General features: G+C 39.9%; 1 protein-coding gene and 1 long non-coding RNA gene across 3 annotated transcripts in view; one reads left to right on the top strand and one right to left on the bottom strand.

Annotated features, from left to right (window-relative positions):
- The first annotated feature begins 1365 nt into the window (after window positions 1-1365).
- Window positions 1366-6280, top strand: LOC128341299 (uncharacterized). Its single transcript, XR_008314332.1, has 3 exons — window positions 1366-1466; window positions 3343-3465; window positions 5969-6280. It is a non-coding gene; the product is annotated as an uncharacterized LOC128341299 (long non-coding RNA).
- A 2-nt stretch (window positions 6281-6282) lies between these two features.
- USH1C (USH1 protein network component harmonin) overlaps window positions 6283-19770 on the bottom strand; it is a 119537-nt gene continuing 106049 nt past the window's right edge. For both annotated transcript variants that reach the window (XM_053287648.1, XM_053287649.1), the window contains 4 exons: window positions 17063-17162; window positions 15569-15678; window positions 12751-12806; window positions 6283-8893 (listed from right to left, as the gene is read on the bottom strand). In XM_053287648.1, the coding sequence (XP_053143623.1) occupies window positions 8881-8893; window positions 12751-12806; window positions 15569-15678; window positions 17063-17162 (279 nt within the window). In that variant the 3' untranslated portion in view covers window positions 6283-8880. The remainder of the gene's footprint in view (window positions 8894-12750; window positions 12807-15568; window positions 15679-17062; window positions 17163-19770) is intronic.

Below are 19770 nucleotides of genomic sequence, written 5' to 3' on the forward strand. Positions count from 1 at the left end.
GTGTGAAGAAGAGACCATAATGAGTGTTCTCCCATTTTTAGAAAACATAAAGTCCAGCAGTTATCTGTTCAGTTCCAGGGCTAATTGAAGCATGCAGTCCCTTGTAAGACAGAGAACAGAGAAAAAAGAGAAATGTGGTAGTCTTTACTTTAGTAAAGGATCACTGAGGGCAAACAAAGCTTGTTCGGAGTGAGGTTTCCGGAATAGGATAAAACATTTCATTGTGTTCATGGCAATCTCTGAAACATCACTGAAGGGGAAACTTTAGATCAGGGGTGTAACTATAATAGGGCAAGGGGAGACAGTTGTCTGGGGCCCACTGCCTTGGGGGCCCCCCCAGAAGCAAGTCACATGACTGACTCCCCCAGCCGCGCACCCACCTGGGCTTCCTTCAGTGGTATCCATCCTCCGAAATTGATGTGAGTATTAAGACCTGGAGCTATCAGAACAGCATGTCTTTCTCTAGTACCATGAAATGACTTGCATCGTCCACAATTTACAAAACCTTTAAAAAAATAATTTAGGATGTTCTATTGTGGCACATAGGTTTCTCTCTCTCTCTCTCTCTCTCTCTCTCTCTCTCTCTCTCTCTCTCTCTCTCTCTGTATATATGTGTGTGTGTGTGTGTAACAAAAAGCATAGTAACATTTATTGTTACCACTATTCAGCCTCATTTAGGATTTCTTTACTTCATGAGCTGAGCTGCAGTAAGGGGGACCTCATTTTAAAATCTTGTCTTTAGGCGGCCCACTCCAACCTTGCTACACCCCTGCTTTAGACGCTAATGATATGTTCAGAAAAAAACACCCTCTTTTGTTTACATTCTATTTAAATCTATTTTTTCTGTGCTTTTATGCCAGTTTTAAACAAGTTTTAATTCTGTTGAAAGATGTTACTTGTGTGTGTCTGGAATATGAAGTTCCCATTTGTTCATTATTCTCACTCTCCACATATATTATAGATAGCTGTAAACCATCCTAGAGGTTTCCCCACCTGTGCCAAGTACTTTGCATAGATTTAGTCCATCTCGGCAATCTTTATTGCCTTCAACAGGATTCATTCAGATGGTTGCTTGTTTAGTTGTGCTGGAACAAAGCAAGGCCTATCTGTGTAATGCCCATAACCAGTCCCAGAGCCTGGATTTAACTCCAAGGATAGAATGGAGCCTTTTCGCTTATAAAAATTAATGAGGCACTGCCCTTGTTAAAGAGTTCCATTTCTGATAACAATGTGATGACACATGGGTTAGTGGAAATTTTCTGCACAACCTTGTTTAGAAGAATATGTATGAAAAAGATGCCATATCTGTTTAGGAATGAGTTTTGCTTGCATATTGTCTCTGGTCTGCTTTTCATCTACTCTGTCATTAAGAGGAGGTGTGAACAACCATACTGTGTCCAGATGGAAAGCAACACAGAGTGATTACTTTCTGACTTGGGAGCCAGAAGCATTCTTAGCAGAGCAAGGTATGTTTTCCTTTTGATTCAATCATTTATATTTTTGTTTCTGGGCCAGGCCATGGAAGGGATAATCAAAATACTCTCCTTATTCTTGTAGAATCTTCGAGGTAGGCATGGTTACCCTTAAACCATAGGGGACACTTGAAGAGTTCTACAACCCCTTTCCTCAAATGCACTTTTTAATATGATTGTTGCATTAGAATTCTGTATTGATCAGCTTATACACATGCAATATTTACCTTCATTTGCTCTTAAATGAAATATTAACTTTGAAGTTGGTTCCTGCTTGCTTTGGGATCTGAAGAGCAGATGGTAACCCTTCAGTGAATCCTGCTTGTGACAATTTTGACTGCAGGGCAAACTGAAAGGTACAAACTGCTCTGTCTCCACCCTTCCAGGGAAAGATAAATTTCTAGGCAAAAATCTGGCTTTTGGGACAGGTGGATCCCCAGAATCCTCCCCATCTCCCCTGCCCCAGGTTTCTTTAGGCAGCCCAAACATTTCTGTAAATTGATGGTGTGTTTTATCTGAAAAGTCATTGTGCCAAAATAGAGACCATGGCACCAAATGGAGCCAGAGATCAAAGTTATAGCAGTCTGCTAGAACCTTGCATCACAGTTAAGCAATTCTTTCCCTAGTGCACCCTGACCTAGAATTTGCATCTCTTTATCACTGGAAAAAAAAAATCTTTGCACTTATTGGCTGATGGGCAATCCTCATTATTTTTAAGCATCTACAATGGCAATATGCAAATTATTAGTGGTAGTAGAATTAGTATGCATATACTGCTTTTCAGTGGGAACAATTATCAGAAGTTTGCATAACAAAAAGGATGAGAAAATAGTCTAAGGGACTCACAACAGCAACAGCAGCAGTAACAACCATAGAAACACAAGGGAAACACAAGCGTCAGTCCCTGGGAACTGGGGTGTAGCAATATTGGAGTGGGTCTCTGCTAGTCTCCACCTTCAGAGAGGTGTGAGGGGGAGAGCAAAGAGCAAGCTGTCACCCAGTCAGCTCCCCCTTTCCTTCAAGGGCCACCCTTGTAGCTTCAGCCCTGTTTGGAAAGGACACTATGCTGGGATGAATAGGGACAATTGCTCTTCTCCTGCTAAAAATAAGAGGGCCACCATTTGGAAAGGTGCATTTTTGCCCAGTTAGCAGGGGTGATCTTTATATTGTGACTGATTTTTATCACCTGCTCTGTAGAACTCCTGTATTTGGAATTTTTGAATGGCGGCAGCAAGATGTAGCATAAGCCCATGCTCACAACCATAACAAGGTTGGGGAGCATGGGCAGGGGAGGCAGAGTTGAACCTACCTTCCCCACAGATGAGCAAGGAGCTCCTTTTCAGCATACCACATGATCCACACTGCTCCCGGCAGCACGGATTGCTGGAGGCCGAGAAGATGAGTCCTGACCTCCAGGAATCCCATAATGCAGTGTGCAATGAGTGCAGTGCATTGGCAGATTTCCTCGTGGGTTGGGCGCTCTAGGCACCAAACGTTGTGCGTGCTTGGGCTGTGTGAAGCCTGAGTGCACACATGATCTGAACCTGGGTTGAGAGTGCACTCATGCCCTCTAACCCCATTCAAGGGCTGGGGTTAAAAGTCAGGGTAGCAGGGTTGGAGGTGCTGGGATTGGGAGTGATCTCACTGTTCCACATGAGCAGCCCAAGCCTGCCCTAGTCTGGTTGGGCTGCTCGTGTGAATAGCCTCCATGTTTGCTTTAGAATGCAGGCAGATTTTAAAAACAAACAAACCTCTGTTTTCTTCTGTATTCCATTAATGTCTTGTTAATGTAATTGTCAGATTTGTCTTTCCAGTGCATGTTTACACTGGAAAAAAAGCTGTTCTTTCTGTCTTAATTTCCTGTCTTAAGCAATAAGTAAACAAAAACCCATTAAAGCTACGGGAGGACGAAGAGGTCTGTGACCTGTGGAATAGAAAACAGTGGGAAGAATGTGAGACAAGGGAGGAAGCAATACTGAAATCTGAAATTCAAGTAAGATCTAACATGTTTCTTCTAAGGTCTTGTTTGTGCACTAGGTGGTAAAGATAATTGGGATTACCATACCTCGCAAGGATGCCTTGTGGTTTGTAGCTCTGAAATATTACACCTGATCTGTGGTCGTATGCAGATAAAGATTATCTTTATTAAAAAATACTTGTTGCCCTTTGGCAACACCAACTGACTGAGAATATTTCAGTTTGTATATGTAGATAGGTTGGCAAGGTACCTGCTTTAAATCACTCCACACACAGAAGCACACACACGGAGTATGTGTTAACATTAAAAAAAAACAGAAATGTGGAAAGCCAATTAAAAAATTGGTTTCTAACCTTTGTTTTTAATTACTACCAGCAAATCCATTGGTTTGGTTAAAAGGGAGATATGAAAAACAGAATGGACTCAACTGGACTTTTCAGAGAATCACACCATCAATTTAAAGATATTTGTTGGTTAGAGAGGCATTTGAAAGAGCAGAAGAGACAGGGAGGATTTGGGGGGAATCACCTCTCCAAGATGCCCAGCTATTTGTCTAGAATTACTGGGTGTGTGTGTGTGTTAATATCATGCCTTGCGTTCTGAGGTTGCCCCATTTCTTTCAAACCATCTTTTAGCCACCTAGTAATATGAATACTTTATTATATAAAGCTGCTTGGGCATCACTCACTCACTCACCGACATGAAACTCCCAGACCCAAACTATAGAAGATAGAAACATGGCACTTTTGCAAGTAGGTTCCAGACCTCACCCAGACTACTAAAAATATCCAAATTCTGGAAAATGCAGAAAAACTGTTCCATTGGAAAGCTTGGGGAATGAGACCTCAAAGACTAGGGTCACAGAGAGATAAGAAGTTAATTTGCTTGCAAACTGTAGACCAGGTCTGCTCAACTTTGGCCCTCCAGCTGTTTTTGGATGACAGTGCCCATAATCCCCAGCCATAGTGACCAATAGCCAGGGATTATGGAAGTTGTAGGCAACATCTGCAGGAGGGCCGAAGTTGAGCAGGCCTGCTGTAGACCCTCACTGACTGACTCACTTGCTGACTGCCATGGAACTCTCAAACCAAACTGTGAGAGGTAGAAACATGCCATTTTCACAAGTAGGTTCCAGATCTTACCCAGACTTTCAACAAACAAACAAACAAACAAACAAACAAACAAACCAAACCCCCGAAAAATGTTATTAAAGAGCTGGAAAATGCAGGAAAAAGTCTCCCATTTGAAAGCATGAGGAATGAGACAGACATAGGAAGAGACGGGTTACATAGGGACTGTGGTTCTGTGGGGGCAGAGAGGATGGGGGGAAATACCTGCAAAACCAGGTGAACATCACTACTACTGGCACCCAGGATCCTGCAGGAAACCCGGGAAACCTGGGGGCCATTTGAATATACAGCCCAGCACTCAACAGCCTGCTGACTATTCAAATGTCTGCTACATATGCACAGAAGCCAGCTGACCAGCAGGGGTGAGGCGGCCTTCCTGAAGGATTGTGTTGGCTTCCCAGGCCTCCTGCAGGATGGCAGGTGCCACCAGCAGTGACGTTTGCCTTTTAAACAGGTATTTCCTCCTGCCCTTGCCCTCACTGGTGGGAGGCTTGCAAAGGGCAAGCCATCAGTATATCATAAAGCCCATTAACCTAGAAGGTAGGCACACTTTTATGGCTGAAACAGAACCTGGTTTGCATTTACTACCTTTCCCTTTCTTGGGTGAGTGAATCAGGCCCAAGAATAGCAACAGTCATCTATCAGCTGCCCACTTCTTCTGTCCACACAGCTGTCTGTGTTAAGGGAAGTTTACCTGCTACCACCCGGAGCCTTGTACTCTGAGTGGATGAGACAAACCAGTCACCAAAAGGGGAGGTCTGTTCTCAAACACTCCCAGGGCACAAAGACTCGAGGAGCTGTTCCGTGAAGACTCCATTGGCTCTGGTTTCTCACCAGTGATGAAGTTGTCATGATCCCCTTCTACCTAAACTCATCTGCTGTTGTGACCAGTGGGCTAATCTAGTTAAGGCACCCACAACTATGATCAATGCCCATAAAATACGTCAGTGTGAAACAGGTAAAATGAATGGCCAAAAAATGGAGAGCAAAAATTCCTATTTGGACCTCACAGTGCCCACCTTTTCCACACGGGCAAGGGCAGGTGGGTGCCATACTCAATCTAAAGAGGGCCACTGGACCTGCATGAGGGAGGACTAGCATATGTGCTGTGGAACTCACTAGCAGTTGAGTTCTGCAGGACTTCCTGTCCTTAGGAGGAAATTGAAGACTGCGCTGTTGACTAATGAGTTGCCCCCACTCTCTTTTTAAATTGTAGCTGTGTTTATTTTCATTTTCAGGTTTGTTATTATTGAAATGTCATGGTTGTTTTTATCTTATTGTTAACTGCCTTGGGGTCTTTGGACAAAGGGTGGCATAAAAATATAAATAATAAATATGTAGTTCCTAACTGATGACATTACCAAGTATCTTTTTGCTGTTTAATGTAGCATGACACATCCAGCCTTATTGGTGGCTGGATGCAACTCCACCTTCGCTCCCCCAGCACTGCACTGTGAACTGAGGAGCAGCTTTACATACATGATCATTCTACTCCAGGGCTGTACATCTTTGGCGCTCCTGCAGATGTTGGACTATTAATCCCATCATACTTGACCATTGGCCACTGAGTTATGGTGTGAACAACTATTTGTCCATTACCTCCCCAGAGCTTTTGTTTTTGTTTTGAAGCAACTCAATACTTTGAGCGATGTGTCATCAATGAATTGTGATTGAAATACTATTAAAACACACAGACTTTCCTGTGTTTGGCAACAACCCTTTTATTGCAAAAAAAAAAGGCAGTTAAGAAATTCTGATGTGTATTTTGATATTTTGGCACATCGGAACAATAATGCTAGTGAAAGATCTAGCAAAAATATTCTTTGAATACACAGAAATGAAGAAAATGTATGTATTGTATCTGTCAAGATTCAAGAGCAATTTAAAGAACCAAACAACTTTGAATTATTCATATCAGTGCCTTTTTGAATATTAAAAAACCATTTTGTACATACATTAAATGTAACAAACTTCACATTGAATACAATTATGAATCTGCAAGCCAGAGGTTGCCAGCTCGAATCTCCGCACCTTTATTGTTTTCTTCATATATGCCTTATCTGATGATGATGATGACGACGATGATGATGGCTTTCAACAAAAGTTCTCAATGTGGTTTACACAGAAAAAGAACAACAAGAAGAGGATGCTTCCCTGTCCCCATAGGGCTCATAGTCTCAAAAGAAACACAAGGTGTTTCCAGTGAAACACACTGGAGGGATGCTGTGCAGGGACTGAATAGGGCCTGTTCACTCCCTGCTAAATATAAGAGAAGTGCCACTTTAAAAATTGCCTCTTTGTCCAATTAGCAGGGGTGAAGTATTATGACAGCCTTGACCATACAATAGGACTCAACTGTTGGATACACTATAGGTTATTTCACAGAAGAAACACCTGAGATAGTCATTCATGATTGTTATGGGGGGGGGGGAAATCTATACTAAAACAAGACCAATTTATTTCCTCTAAGGATATTCTGTATTGCTATTATTTGCAGCAGTTTCTGAAAAAGTACAGATTTTTGCCCTGATCTAGAACCCATAGAAGCAGCTCAGGGCTATGTATAGGCAGGGCAGTGCCTATTGCATGGTCTTCCACACATGGATGCACAGGATGATGAAAATGCATTATGAATGAGTAACTGAATTGTTGGCTGTGGTCTTTTCTGTCATGTAACAGAGGAGATCTGCATATAAAAATCTGTTTCATTCACGCACACACACACATTGTATTCACTGAATTAGAGCAAGTTGGTTTTATCTAGCATAATTGCAATCAGATAACAGTTGTACCATTTATTTTAATAGGATATGGATTGTGCTTTTTATGTGCATATAAGACAAGTCCAGATATGACTTCTCTCTAAAGTAAATATGCTATAATCTTGAAAACTTCTTCAGAACTTCAAAACAAACATTTTCTTTCACTAACTTTCAAAATACTTTCCCTTACATTCTCTTTCACAATACTTACATTCTTATATTCTCTTTCACAATAGGTTCACTGTAAAAGTATTGCTGGAGTAAAAGATATTGCATTACATATGTCACCTTTCGGTTCTAGGTGTGAACATTGAAGATGAAACTGATTAAAAATATCTTCATTAGTCAATCCTTGCCCTTTTCTTCCTTAAATCTCACCTACAACAAAACCTCTCTGGGACCACACTGGCCTTCTCTTTTCTGCACTCCTTAACTCCATTCTATTCCCACTTGTTCCTCTAATGTAAATAGCAAGGATGATATAATGTGGTTTCAGTACATTGCTGGTGATACTGAATATCAGCAGAAGAAACAGGTCTGTGGTTGTCTTTGAATTCAAGCATTTTAGTCTCTCTCGATTGTACGTTGATTTGATTCATGGTAAAGAGCCTAATTACTGACTAAAGCATTGCTCACTGTGTGAAATCCACTTATCAGCAAAGAAGACTTTCATATAAATAATCTAAATATTATTTGAGTTACAAGGATTCAGTGACAATTTACACAAATATAATAGCACTTAATTCAATGAAAACCTCTGAATCACATATTTAAAAACTCTGGGTGGCAGTTTATTGGTTTACAGCCAAGCCTCTATACAGGACATTCAATGTGTGTAAGGGCCAAAGAATGCATTTCAAAGAGTGATTCTCTTTGATTATAACATAAGATCTCTTACATATAAGAAAATATGCCATAATAGAGCATACATTTTTAGCCACTCCTTGACTATATTGCTTCTGAATCTGTATTTCAAAATCTGCCTGTGGCAAAGGATGTAACCCTCTTTTGTCATGAGAACAACAGACCTATTCAGATTTTATATTGTACATTTTAAATTTAAAGCTAGGTATAGGTCCTCATAAATGCAGAATACAAACTGGAAGTATGTTATTGTATGTACATTGAGCATAACGCCCGAATAACTAAATGCATACAAATCTAATAGTGTGTACACTGTACACAGATTGTATCTGTGTTGAATATAGTGTGTGGATACGTTGAGTGTCTAAGCAGTTCCACATACGGTACATTTAGGATAGTTTCAAGATTGGCCCCAATTCATTTTATCATCTCTAGCCAATTATTCAGCAACTGGAATTTAAAACCAAAAACTGACCATGACTTATAGGTGGAAATGAAATGACATGTTGCTTAAACTTCAAAATATTCAAAGTGTGCTTTGAATAATTTGCAAAATTTCAAGTTCATCTTATTAATGCTTCTCTTTTGAACGAAGTTTGCAATTTGACAAAAACGAGTTGCTATTTATTTTTGTGGTGCTATTTAAATGAATAATTTTTTTTCCTCCCGTAGTATTAAAAAAAAGTCCTGCAATAGAAAAAAAAAGTGTTATAGTCCATCTTTGTCATCATGCTGTGATGAAACAGCAAAGCTGAATCTCAATGAGATAAAATTTGATGTTTACAATATCTAAACCTTCAGGGCATGATCACAAGATTCAAGCAGATCCACATGTAAAGCAGAAAATCTCAACACACTTACTGATGATGTAGAACTATTTATTTTAGTGGGTTTACAGAGGCAGCTAAGTATCAAATGGGGGAAAGACACACAAATGAATTCCATTTTGTGCTTGTGGTGTTATGTGCAAAGGGAGAACTTGCTCATCTCCTTTGTGCTGAGATGCATAAAATGATTATGCATCAGTCTTGTCTCTGTAGGAGAGAGATGTGAGTTCCCGCCTAAGACTTGACATCAAGAGCAAAAAAAAAGAGGATGCTTGAGTCATAAGAACATAAGAATAGCCCTGCTGGATCAGGCCCAAGGCCTATCTAGTCCAGCATCCTGTTTCACACAGTGGCCCACCACAGTGGTCCACCAGTCACTTGTACATTCTTCCCAACTCACTGCTTTATAAAGTGGAAATCCTCCATAACATACATGGAAGTTTACAATCAGAGTAGAGGAGATTTATCCTAACCTTAGCTGCTGAAATGGCATGACTTAAAAAAAAAAAATCCTGATCAAGATGTTCAAATCAACTGTATCATAAATTGGAATTTAGGAGAAAAAGAACCTCGGGACAACCATTTAAGTTAAAATAAAAGCAGAATATAGGTCACTCCATAAAAGTCAAGCAAAACAACACTTAAAAACCAGTATTAACAAGAATATTTGTTCTTTGGACCAGTTTCATTTGGGGCTGTTCAAATGGGGAAAAAAAACTCATTTAATGGTGCACTGTTCTGGTCCCTTTAAATTCTGAAATGAGAAATGCTATTTTTTTCTGATTGCGCATGCAGCGGAGGCTTCTGCTCATGCCTGATGGGTTCAATTCAAACTGGGAAAGTGCTCGGTGTCTGTCAGAAAGAAGAAACTAGATAACCTGATAGCATAGAGTGAAAAGGAGATGAGGAGAACTGACAAAACTGAGCATCATATGATGCTGAGAAGAGAATGAAACTACAAATATTTAACGGAAAATTGCATTTCTTGCTACAGATCCTATAAAAATTGAATGATGCATGAATATTCTTGCTACTGAGTATATGGTTTTAGAACTAACTGTGAAACGGTAATCAACTCTAGAAAAAAAATGAGACACCACCATAGCCCAAAGAACATTCTGCTAGTCTTTTAAGTGACATGCAACATACAGGCAGACACATGCTTTGGAATATACACATTTGCACAAGAACATAAATATGTGCACCCAGCTCTGCTATTCACCATGAGGGAATACTGCAGTAGTTACAGCTGCAGGAGAAACCCTTGTCTGTATACAGGTGCACTGCCTTCAAAAAGCTTTCTGTTTAAGTTGGGGCTGACAGATGATGAAGGAATAGTAGAGCTAAATATACAGGATATGAAAACACACAAGAAGGATGAGAGTTATTGCTCTGCTTGCTTGCATTCCTCCATGTGTCTATTAATAACAGCTATTGTCTAATTTCACTAGCCAACATCCAGAGCAGCATACAGTGGGTGCTCCTAACATCCAAAAGTATGAAGCGCTAGCCCCCATGCTGTTGCACACTCTCCCCAAAGTATGGGTTCTTTTACTCTTTTGTGCAAGAGAACAATTACTTTCTGGAAGTGCTGTTAGAGTGAGCACTTGACCTTCAGCAATATGTTTCTACTCTAATGGAGCACTTCTGGCAAGCTCAGGAAAGTATCTGTGCTCTTGCATAAAGAATCTGTGCTTCAGGGAGAGCGTGCAATGGCCATATCTTAGGAGCATATGCAGTATGCTGCTCTGGATGTTGGCCACTGTTTCTTGGTGATGGCACTATCTAGTATAGATTGTCATACCTTAGGAACATAGGAAGCTGTCATATACTGAGTCAGACCATTGGTCTATCTAACTCAGTATTGTCTTCACAATACAACCTTGGAGAAGCTGACTGGCAGCAGTTTCTCCAAGGTTGCAGGCAGGAGTCTCTTTCAGCCCTATCTTGGAGCAGCCAGGGAGGGAACTTGAAATCTTCTGCTCTTTCCAGAGCAGCTCCATCCCCTGAGGGGAATATCTTTCAGTGCTCACACTTCTAGTCTCATGAAATGAGAAATGAGACTAGAATTCCTACCTTCTTGGAAATCAGTCATCATTTGGTCGGTAAGATTTCTGGAACAGATTTTTTCCTATTGATAGATTCATTCTATAGGCCTGTTCACACAACCATTTGAGAGTGGGCTGGAGAGTTAGAGAGCTCTTGCCCCAGTAGCAGCACATGATCAGAACCTCTGATTGGGTCAGCAAACCCAGAAAAGACACAATTTAGCCAGGCAAGTTGTCCACTGGTGAAATCAGGAGCTGCAATCATGGAAAGTCCTCCAAAGGCCCAGCAGGCCTTCCAGCATGCTTTACACTGCCAGAAGTCTGGGAGGCCTCATGACATCAGCAGCTGCCCTATGACTGGCCATGAATGAGCAGGAGGCAAACTCAGCCCTACTGAAGCTGCTCCAGCTACAGGATAATAGAGTATGCTTTGCAGAAACACATCCATGTCCATACATGTCCCCTGTAACCACAGGTCTCTATTATTTCCAGGCCTGTTGGATCCTGATAGCTGGGTACAAAGCGTAAGTGTATCCACATGACCACAAGATGGGAAAGCTCTCCTCTACTCCCTCCTTGGTAAGAGCATGGTACAAAAGCTGGGTTACCCTGCTTTGAGCAACCTGGGTTGGATAGATTTTCATGATTTCATGCCAGGGGCGTAGCTAGGGGAGAGGGGACCCGTGTTTGCCCCCCTCTCCGGTGACCCCTGAGAGTGAGGGAGATAATGAAGAAAAAAGGGAGGAGGTGAGCTGAGGGGACCCCGGTTCTTTGAACTGAACCGCTCAGTTATAGCTACACCACAGGTTCACATAATCATGCAAACTAGGGAAGCCTGCCTTTTACCCTGATTTGATGATTGTGTGAACAGGCCTTATATATGGCAATGAGGATGTGACAGCTCCATTTTTTGTCATCTTAAAAGCTGAAATTATGTCTGAAATAACTGACTGAATAAGCCAATTGGATTTTAACTCAGATTTCATATATGAACGAGCATCACCAACACACTATACTGGACAAAAAAGTTGTGTCAAAAATGTATGCACCATATATTACAAACAAAAATTACACATGAAGTGGTAAATGATCACTAAATAATTTCCATATAGGAGAGTCCATCTTGTGTATGAATAATTGTAATGCCCAAATATAATGGTCTGATTGAATTGTAAATGTCTGCAGCAGTGAGCTGTGTGTACACAAATCCCTGAGTAGATCACCAGTGATACTACCTATAATCTGTTCAATTATTGGAGGCAAAACTGAATCTAGCATTCTGTTCCCTTTTCCTGCTCCCACAAAAGATGATTGGGACTCTCACTACTGATAGTCTGACTAGGGTTATGAGGGCAGCTGCTTTATACTGAGTCAGACCATTGGTCCATCTAGCTCAGTATTGTCTATACTGACTGACAGCAGTCCTCCTGGGCTTCAGAGAGATATTCCCCAGTCCTATTTGGAGAAGCCAGGGATTGAACCTGGGACTTTCTGCATGCCAAGCAGGTGCTCTTTTACCTAGCTACAATCCTTCTCTGTTGCTAATAATACTTTTAAAAATTTGGTAACTAAAGCTGGACCTAATCTGAATTCTCCAGCTTCAGCAAATAAAAGGGGTGCTCGTTTAATTTTTGTGAAGATACTTATAGCTATAGGAATGAAGTCTTACATTTCATCATCATATTCCTTGGGAGGAGACACTGCAATGACCAAGTCAATCCAATCCTAGAAGACAAAGCCTTCATTAATTACTTCTAAATGATCAAGTAAATAAAAATTACATCTTCAGAGTAGAATTTTGCCTTCATAGCATACCACTTTATTGTTTACATGTAAAACACTTTAATTTTAATAAAATGGCAAGTGTTTTACAGAAGACCAAATGCTCAGGGGCATAATTATAATAGGACAAGGGGAGACAGTTGTCTGTGGGCCCACTGCCTTCCCCCCCCCGAGGCAAGTCACATGACTGACTCCCCCAGCCGTACACCCATCTGGGCTTCCTTCAGTTGTATTCATCCTGCGAAACTGATGTGAGTGTTAAGACCTGGAGCTTCCAGAACAGCATGTCTTTCTCTAGTACCATTAAATGACTTGCATTGTCCACAATTTACACTATTCAGCCTCATTAAAGATTTATTTACTTCATGAGCTGAGCTTCAGTGAGGAGGAGGGCCATTTTAAAATCTTGTCTCTGTCACTCCAACCTTGCTACGCCCCTGCAAATACTGGTAAGAGCTGATCTACATGGCACTGAGATTGGAATCCTCATGGCGAGTTTCCTATTCCCTGTCCATATCATTAGGATAATTCATAACTGAATGAAAAACTGGAGGGTCATGTTGGAGGGTCTCCTGTCTCATTCCGCATAATTGGTCACTGCTAGTGAGACTAGAGAAATTCACTACATGATGGCGAGGGTTCAGATGATTTCTACTGAATTGTATCACCCCAGGATGTGAAACTTACCATGGGGATAATAAAGTGTAGTTCCTATACATGCTGGCTAACAGTTTTGTCTAGGATCCAAATAACCACATTTTTAGTACTGCCATGTTTCTCTAGGAGCATTTCATCTTCAGTGCTAACAAATCATATTAATTATGCTCACTCAGACGACTGGAGTACTTTGCTCAAAGGAAATGGGAGTGAAGGACTGTAATCCCACTCTATAAACTGTGCAGAATATATATTTTTTAAAAAACCATTTCTATTCTTGAATACAAAATACAATAGAATAATACTGTGACTCAATATAAAACAACAAATATAGTAAACATAGAGCTGCAGAACCCTAAGGAACATATTTTTAGAGGTATGGAGAGCTGTAGAAGGAAGGGAGGATTGGCAAAAATTGCCCCTTCCTCATTGCATAGATGCAACTTATTTGGTATGTGCAGAGTTAGTCTGGATGCCTGCCAGGGATGTCAAAAGCCAACATAGTAAAAATTAAAAATGGAGTACAATAAATGAGAAAAGTGAGTACTGACATATCATGGTTTCAATTGGATGTTTAATCCAAGAGCGTTTCCATTTTAATAGCCTATGAGTCATATGTCCTTCTCCCTGCTTGCTTTTTGATCCCATTTTCTATTAAAATGTCAAAATCTATTAATTTGCTTGCAATTATTTGAATTATACAAATATATTTGCATTCCAGAAATGCTGAAGCTGCTGTCCTTGAAACCAGTATCCACCTGGTCTTTGTATATTACTTAGCATCTGTCTAATTAGCCTACAACTACTTCCCTGCAAACATCTTTAAATCTTTTGATTTAATATTTTGATTTTAATAAATCAAATATATTAATATTTGACTTAATATTTAATATTTTGAGGATGGAACAACATAGACAAGTAATTACTTGTCTATGTTGTCCCATCCTCAAAATATTTTCTGTATCACTTGTTTGGAATACTGAATCATCTGGAAGTTGGGCTATAGGAGATGCTGGAGGAGCTAAATCCTTCAGATTCATCTAGACCAGGCCTGCTCAACTTCGGCCCTCCTGCAGATGTTAGCCCACAACTCCCATAATCCCTGGCTATTGGCCAGTGTGGCTGGGGATTCTGGGAATTGTAGTTCAAAAACAGCTGGAGGGCCTAAATTGAGCAGGCCTGATCTAGACCCTATCTTCAAATCTCTATTGAAGATTTTTCTTTTTCACCAGGCTTTTGCCCTGTAGTTTACTTTATTTGTTTTCCGTTAGCTACTTTAGTTTTTAATTTAGAATGTAATATTTAATGTTGCTTTATTTACATGTTTTTGTACACTGCCCAGAGCCTTTGGAGTGGGTGGTATATTAAATGTTTCAAATGAATGAATGAATGAATGAATAAATAAATAAATGTTTTGACTATAGTCGCTAGATTTTCATAGAGGTTGACATCCAGACTAAGTTACTTAATAGTACTTTTTAGGGGTTACTTTATTACTTAAAGGTTACTTAAAGGACTACTTAATTTCTATGGGATTTCTATTGAGTAATTGATTGATTGATTTGATTTGATTTGATTTGTATACCACCCTTCCAAAATGGCTCAGGGCGGTTTACAATTAAAACACAACACTAAAACAGTAAAGAGCTAAAACAAATTAAAAAAACAATATAACAACAATTTAAAAACATTTTAAAACAACAATTAAACAATTACAGTGATTAAAACCCCCAAAATTGGGGTCAAAACCCCGAAATCGGAGTCAAAATGTCAGCCAGTAACTCTAGCACAATGATTTTATCCAGTCCCAAATATAAGAATGTAAATAAAATGGAGCATCTTTTAATGTGACAGCGTGACATGCATGTCAATTCAATGAAGCCATGTATTACCTAACATTATATCAATTAATTACTTGAGATGATTGACATCATAATATAATTTTAGGAGTCCTCACTCCCCTCCTTTCCTTTTTTTTTTTTTTTTGGTAAATTCTCTCTCTCTCTCTCTCTCCTCAAATCTAGATAAGAAAGTATCTACCAACTTACCCCACCCATATTCCAAGCTTTGGCAAGAGTTGCTTGAGCTTCATCCAGTTTAACATCCATTAAAATTTTGCCATTCACAGCCATTATTTCATCCCCCTTTACAATACCACCTAATAAAGGAAACACAAGACATAGGAATGAGAATATTTATGTTTGAATTCCACAGATGTTCACTACTCAACATTATATTAAACAAAAATCAAATGGGGGTACTTAGGGGCATAACTAGGGGAGAGGGGGCCTGTGTTCATCCCTCTCCCCAGCAGCCCCTCAGAGTGAGGGAGATAATGGAGAAAATAGGGAGAGGTGGAGCTGGGGGGCCCGGGCTCTTTGAACCCATCCGCTCAATTATAGCTGTGCCCTTGGGGGTACTTACTGAAGGCAAGAATCCTGGATAGTGGTTACTTTGCCTACTATCCCAAAATGATGTTTTAATTCTTAAGAATGAAAGCAGGAACCAGAAAACAAACAGTATTTTTATAGCAACAGTAATTGCTTCTACATGCATATGCTATTATTACACGGCAGAAGAGATGTACATTGTTAGTTGTAGTCTACATGAAAAATTATAAAGTAAAACTATTTCACTGTAAAATTATAAGATACAGTTTTCCCCATCTCTTGTTTAATTATGATCTTTTATCCTCATAAACTTCTACTGAAGCTACTGCTAGATAGTTTTGGAATGCAAAGGGTGAATAATGAATGGAATAAAATTTTTGGTGCCCCAAAATCATTTACACCAGGCTCTGAAATAACAACTTTAACAGGAGTAATAGAGGCAGTGCATAAGAGCAGCTCATTTGGGACTTTGGTAGTGATCAGCACACTGAACTTAGAGGCTAACATTACAGCCTTAAACAAACACCATGAGATAGTTGTCTTTCTCAGATGGTGTTGGACTTTGTTTAGTCTTTTCATTTTAAACATGTTGAAGCATGAGAGGTTTGGAGAGCCTCCATAAGTACAGCATTATTTATTTGGGTGCACACATATTACTCATCTCTTTGGAGTAGGGGTGTGCACAGACTGTTTGCTGAATTGGAACCAAATTTGAACTCAATCAGTTCAGTTGAACTCACTGGCTGGGTCGGTCGGGTCAGTGAACCAGCTTAAACTGGTTTGAAGTAGTTCATGATCAAACTGTTTGAACCAGTCTGGTTCTCGGCAGATCAGTACAGGATCGTTCATTTCTACACACCCCTACTTTGGAACAGGAACAAATGAACTACAACTGAATCAACACAGTTTCACTCAAATAATCATTTCCCCCTCCCCCATCATAGCATCTCAAATGTCCAATGAACAAATTTGGATTTAGTATTACTTATTTTGGTTGTCCTGGACTTCAGATAAAAGGAAAGAAAAAGTATAAAATCTAAACAATTAAACAAACACATTATTTTTGCCCTAAAAACTCAGTTACTGAAGAAGTCTTGTAAAATTTGAAATGTGATTTCATTCATTTTCTATTTCTCCATAGTAGCTACCCACCATGCTTGTCTGCAGCACCACCATCATAAATAGCAGACACCACGATTTTTCCAACTGGGGAATCAATTCCTCCTTCTACTGCAAGGTCTAATGAACCTTCCTGTTGAATAAAGATTTGTTCCAAACAGGTCAAAGAAAAATACCTTTGTTAAAAGGAACTTTTTAAATGTTTTCCAGGATTATTTATTTATTTATTTATTACATTTATAAACCGTCCCATCCAGAGGCTCTGGGCGGTCGGTGTACAACTTTTAAAAGACATAAAAACACACAATTCAAAACATAGTGCTAAAAACAATATAAAAACAATTCAAAAGCCATTAAAACCATCTAAAACCAATTAAAATACCTTTAAAAAACAACATTTTAAACTCAGCATATAGTTCTTTTCTTTTTTAAAAACCAAAATGCTGTCTGTAATTAAACATACTAGTTGCTATTAGCAATATGGAACAGGAATTGGTATCATGCCCTGGACATTAAGCTGTTTAAGTGACAGTAATAGGGTGGTGTGTGGGTGTGAGTGTGGGGATTGGAGGGGGTGTGTGGGCTGGTATGTGTGCTTCTGGCTTTTTGAAGGTTTTGTTATTAATTTATTACTTGATTAACAATAATTTTGATTAACAATTGATTTTGATTAACAGCAATTACTTGATTAACAACAATTTTTAAAAATAAAAAATGAAGTTAAAAAGTATATGGCTTATTTTATTTTATTTATTTATTTATTTATTTATTTGAGTTATGCATCATCAAATATGGCACAGGATGATTTACATCAAAATAAAAACAATTAAAATCAATTAACAGTTTAAAAAAACCCTATAAAAACAACATAAAACCAATTAACAATTAGAAACATTTAAAACAGTTAAAAACCCTGGAAGACCAGGTTGAACATTTTCAACAATTTAAAAACCCTGGAAGACCAGGCCAAAGAGATAGATTTTAAGGGTTCTCCTGAAAGCCAATAATGAATTCAAATTATGCATTTCTGCTGGGAGTGCATCCCACAGCCCAGGAGCAGATACAGAAAAGGCCTGCCTCTGAGTCACCACCAGACGTGCTGGTGGTAACTGAAGATGGACCTCCTCAAATGACCTTAACTTGCTGTGGGGATCCTGCAGAAGAAGGCACTCTCTAAGATAACTCAAACCTAAGCTGTTCAGGGCTTCAAAGGTAATAACCAGCACTTTGTATTTTGCCTGGAAACATATCAGCAGCCAGTGTAACTGTTTCAAAACAGGCATATAATCTCGTAAAGCTTTCAAAAGGGCAGTCAAGACGCATTTGTTCACTCAGGCTTTTAATTAGATATGTTTTATAGTTTTAACTTTTAAAATTTTAATTGTTGAAATATATTAATCTTTTTTATTGGTTGCTTTTATTGTTTTGTAAACTGCCCAGAGAACTTGCATTTTGGGCGGTATAAAAATATGATAGATAGATAGATAGATAGATAGGGAAGGTCTCTCTGGGTTGGCCCAGAGACCAATCTGTCTGCCACATTTTGAACTGAAATTTCCAAACTATGTACAAAGGCAGCCCCACGTAGAGTGCATTACAATAGTCAAGCCTGGAGGTTACCAGCTGATGCACCACTGTTTTGCGACCATCCTCTTCAAGGAAGACGCCACTGTCAGATCATCTGAAACTGATAGAAAGCACTCCTGGCCATGGCCTCCCCCTGAGATACCAGGGTGAGGCCTGGGTCCAGGAGTCCCGACAAGCTGTGCACCTGCTCCTTTGCGGGGAGTGTAATCCCATCCAGCACAGGAAGATCTAACTCATCCCTCAAATTCTGAGACCCTACAATGAGCACCTCCATCTTGCTTGGATTCAGTTTCAATTTGTTATCCCTCATCCAGCCCATTACTGCCTGTAGGAAGGTATTTAGAGAATGAGTGTCATTTCCTGATGATGAAGGTGAAAAGGAGAAGTAGATTTGGGTGTGATTAGCATACTGATAAAACTCTGAACGAAATCTCCTGATGACCTCACCCAGTGGTTTCATGTAGATATTAAAATGCATTGGTGACAAAATGGAGTCCTGAGGGACTCCAGATAACAGCTCCTGTTTTGAGGAACAGCTGTCACCAGGCTCCACCATCTGGAATCTACCTGAGAGATGGGAGTGGAACCATGACAAAGCAGTGCCTCCTATCCTCAACTCCTCCGGGCGATCCAGAAGGATACCATGGTCAATACTATTGAATGCCACCGAGATATCCAAAAGAAACAACAGAATCACACACCCTCTGTCAATTCCCTGGTAAAGATCATCCATCAGGCTGAATGAGGCTGTCTCAACCCCATAGCCAGCTCTAAAGCCAGTTTGAAATGGGTCTAGATAATGTTTCCTCCAGAACTGCCTTGAGCTGGTTGGCCACCACCCTCTCAATCACCTTGCCCAACCAAGGAAGATTGGAGATTGGAATTTATGCACCATGTTTGGCTTAATAATAATAATAATGATAATAATACCCTCAGTGAGGCACTACCTTGACGTGGTTGTGGGGCTTGTGTGCTCTGAGGAAGGTGAGAGCTATGCCAGAGGTCCAACCATACTGGACAGGTCTCACCAGAGGAGCCAGACAAAGAGTGCCTCTCCCATCAACAATATGGTGAGATGTAACTTTAATAAATCTATACCGGATCGGTCAGGATCTTCAGTTGAGCAACCAGGGTTGAAGACAGCAAAGTTACTG

This window comes from Hemicordylus capensis, chromosome 1 (genome assembly GCF_027244095.1).
Source record: "Hemicordylus capensis ecotype Gifberg chromosome 1, rHemCap1.1.pri, whole genome shotgun sequence".
In the NCBI taxonomy this organism is placed as follows: Eukaryota; Metazoa; Chordata; class Lepidosauria; order Squamata; family Cordylidae; genus Hemicordylus; species Hemicordylus capensis.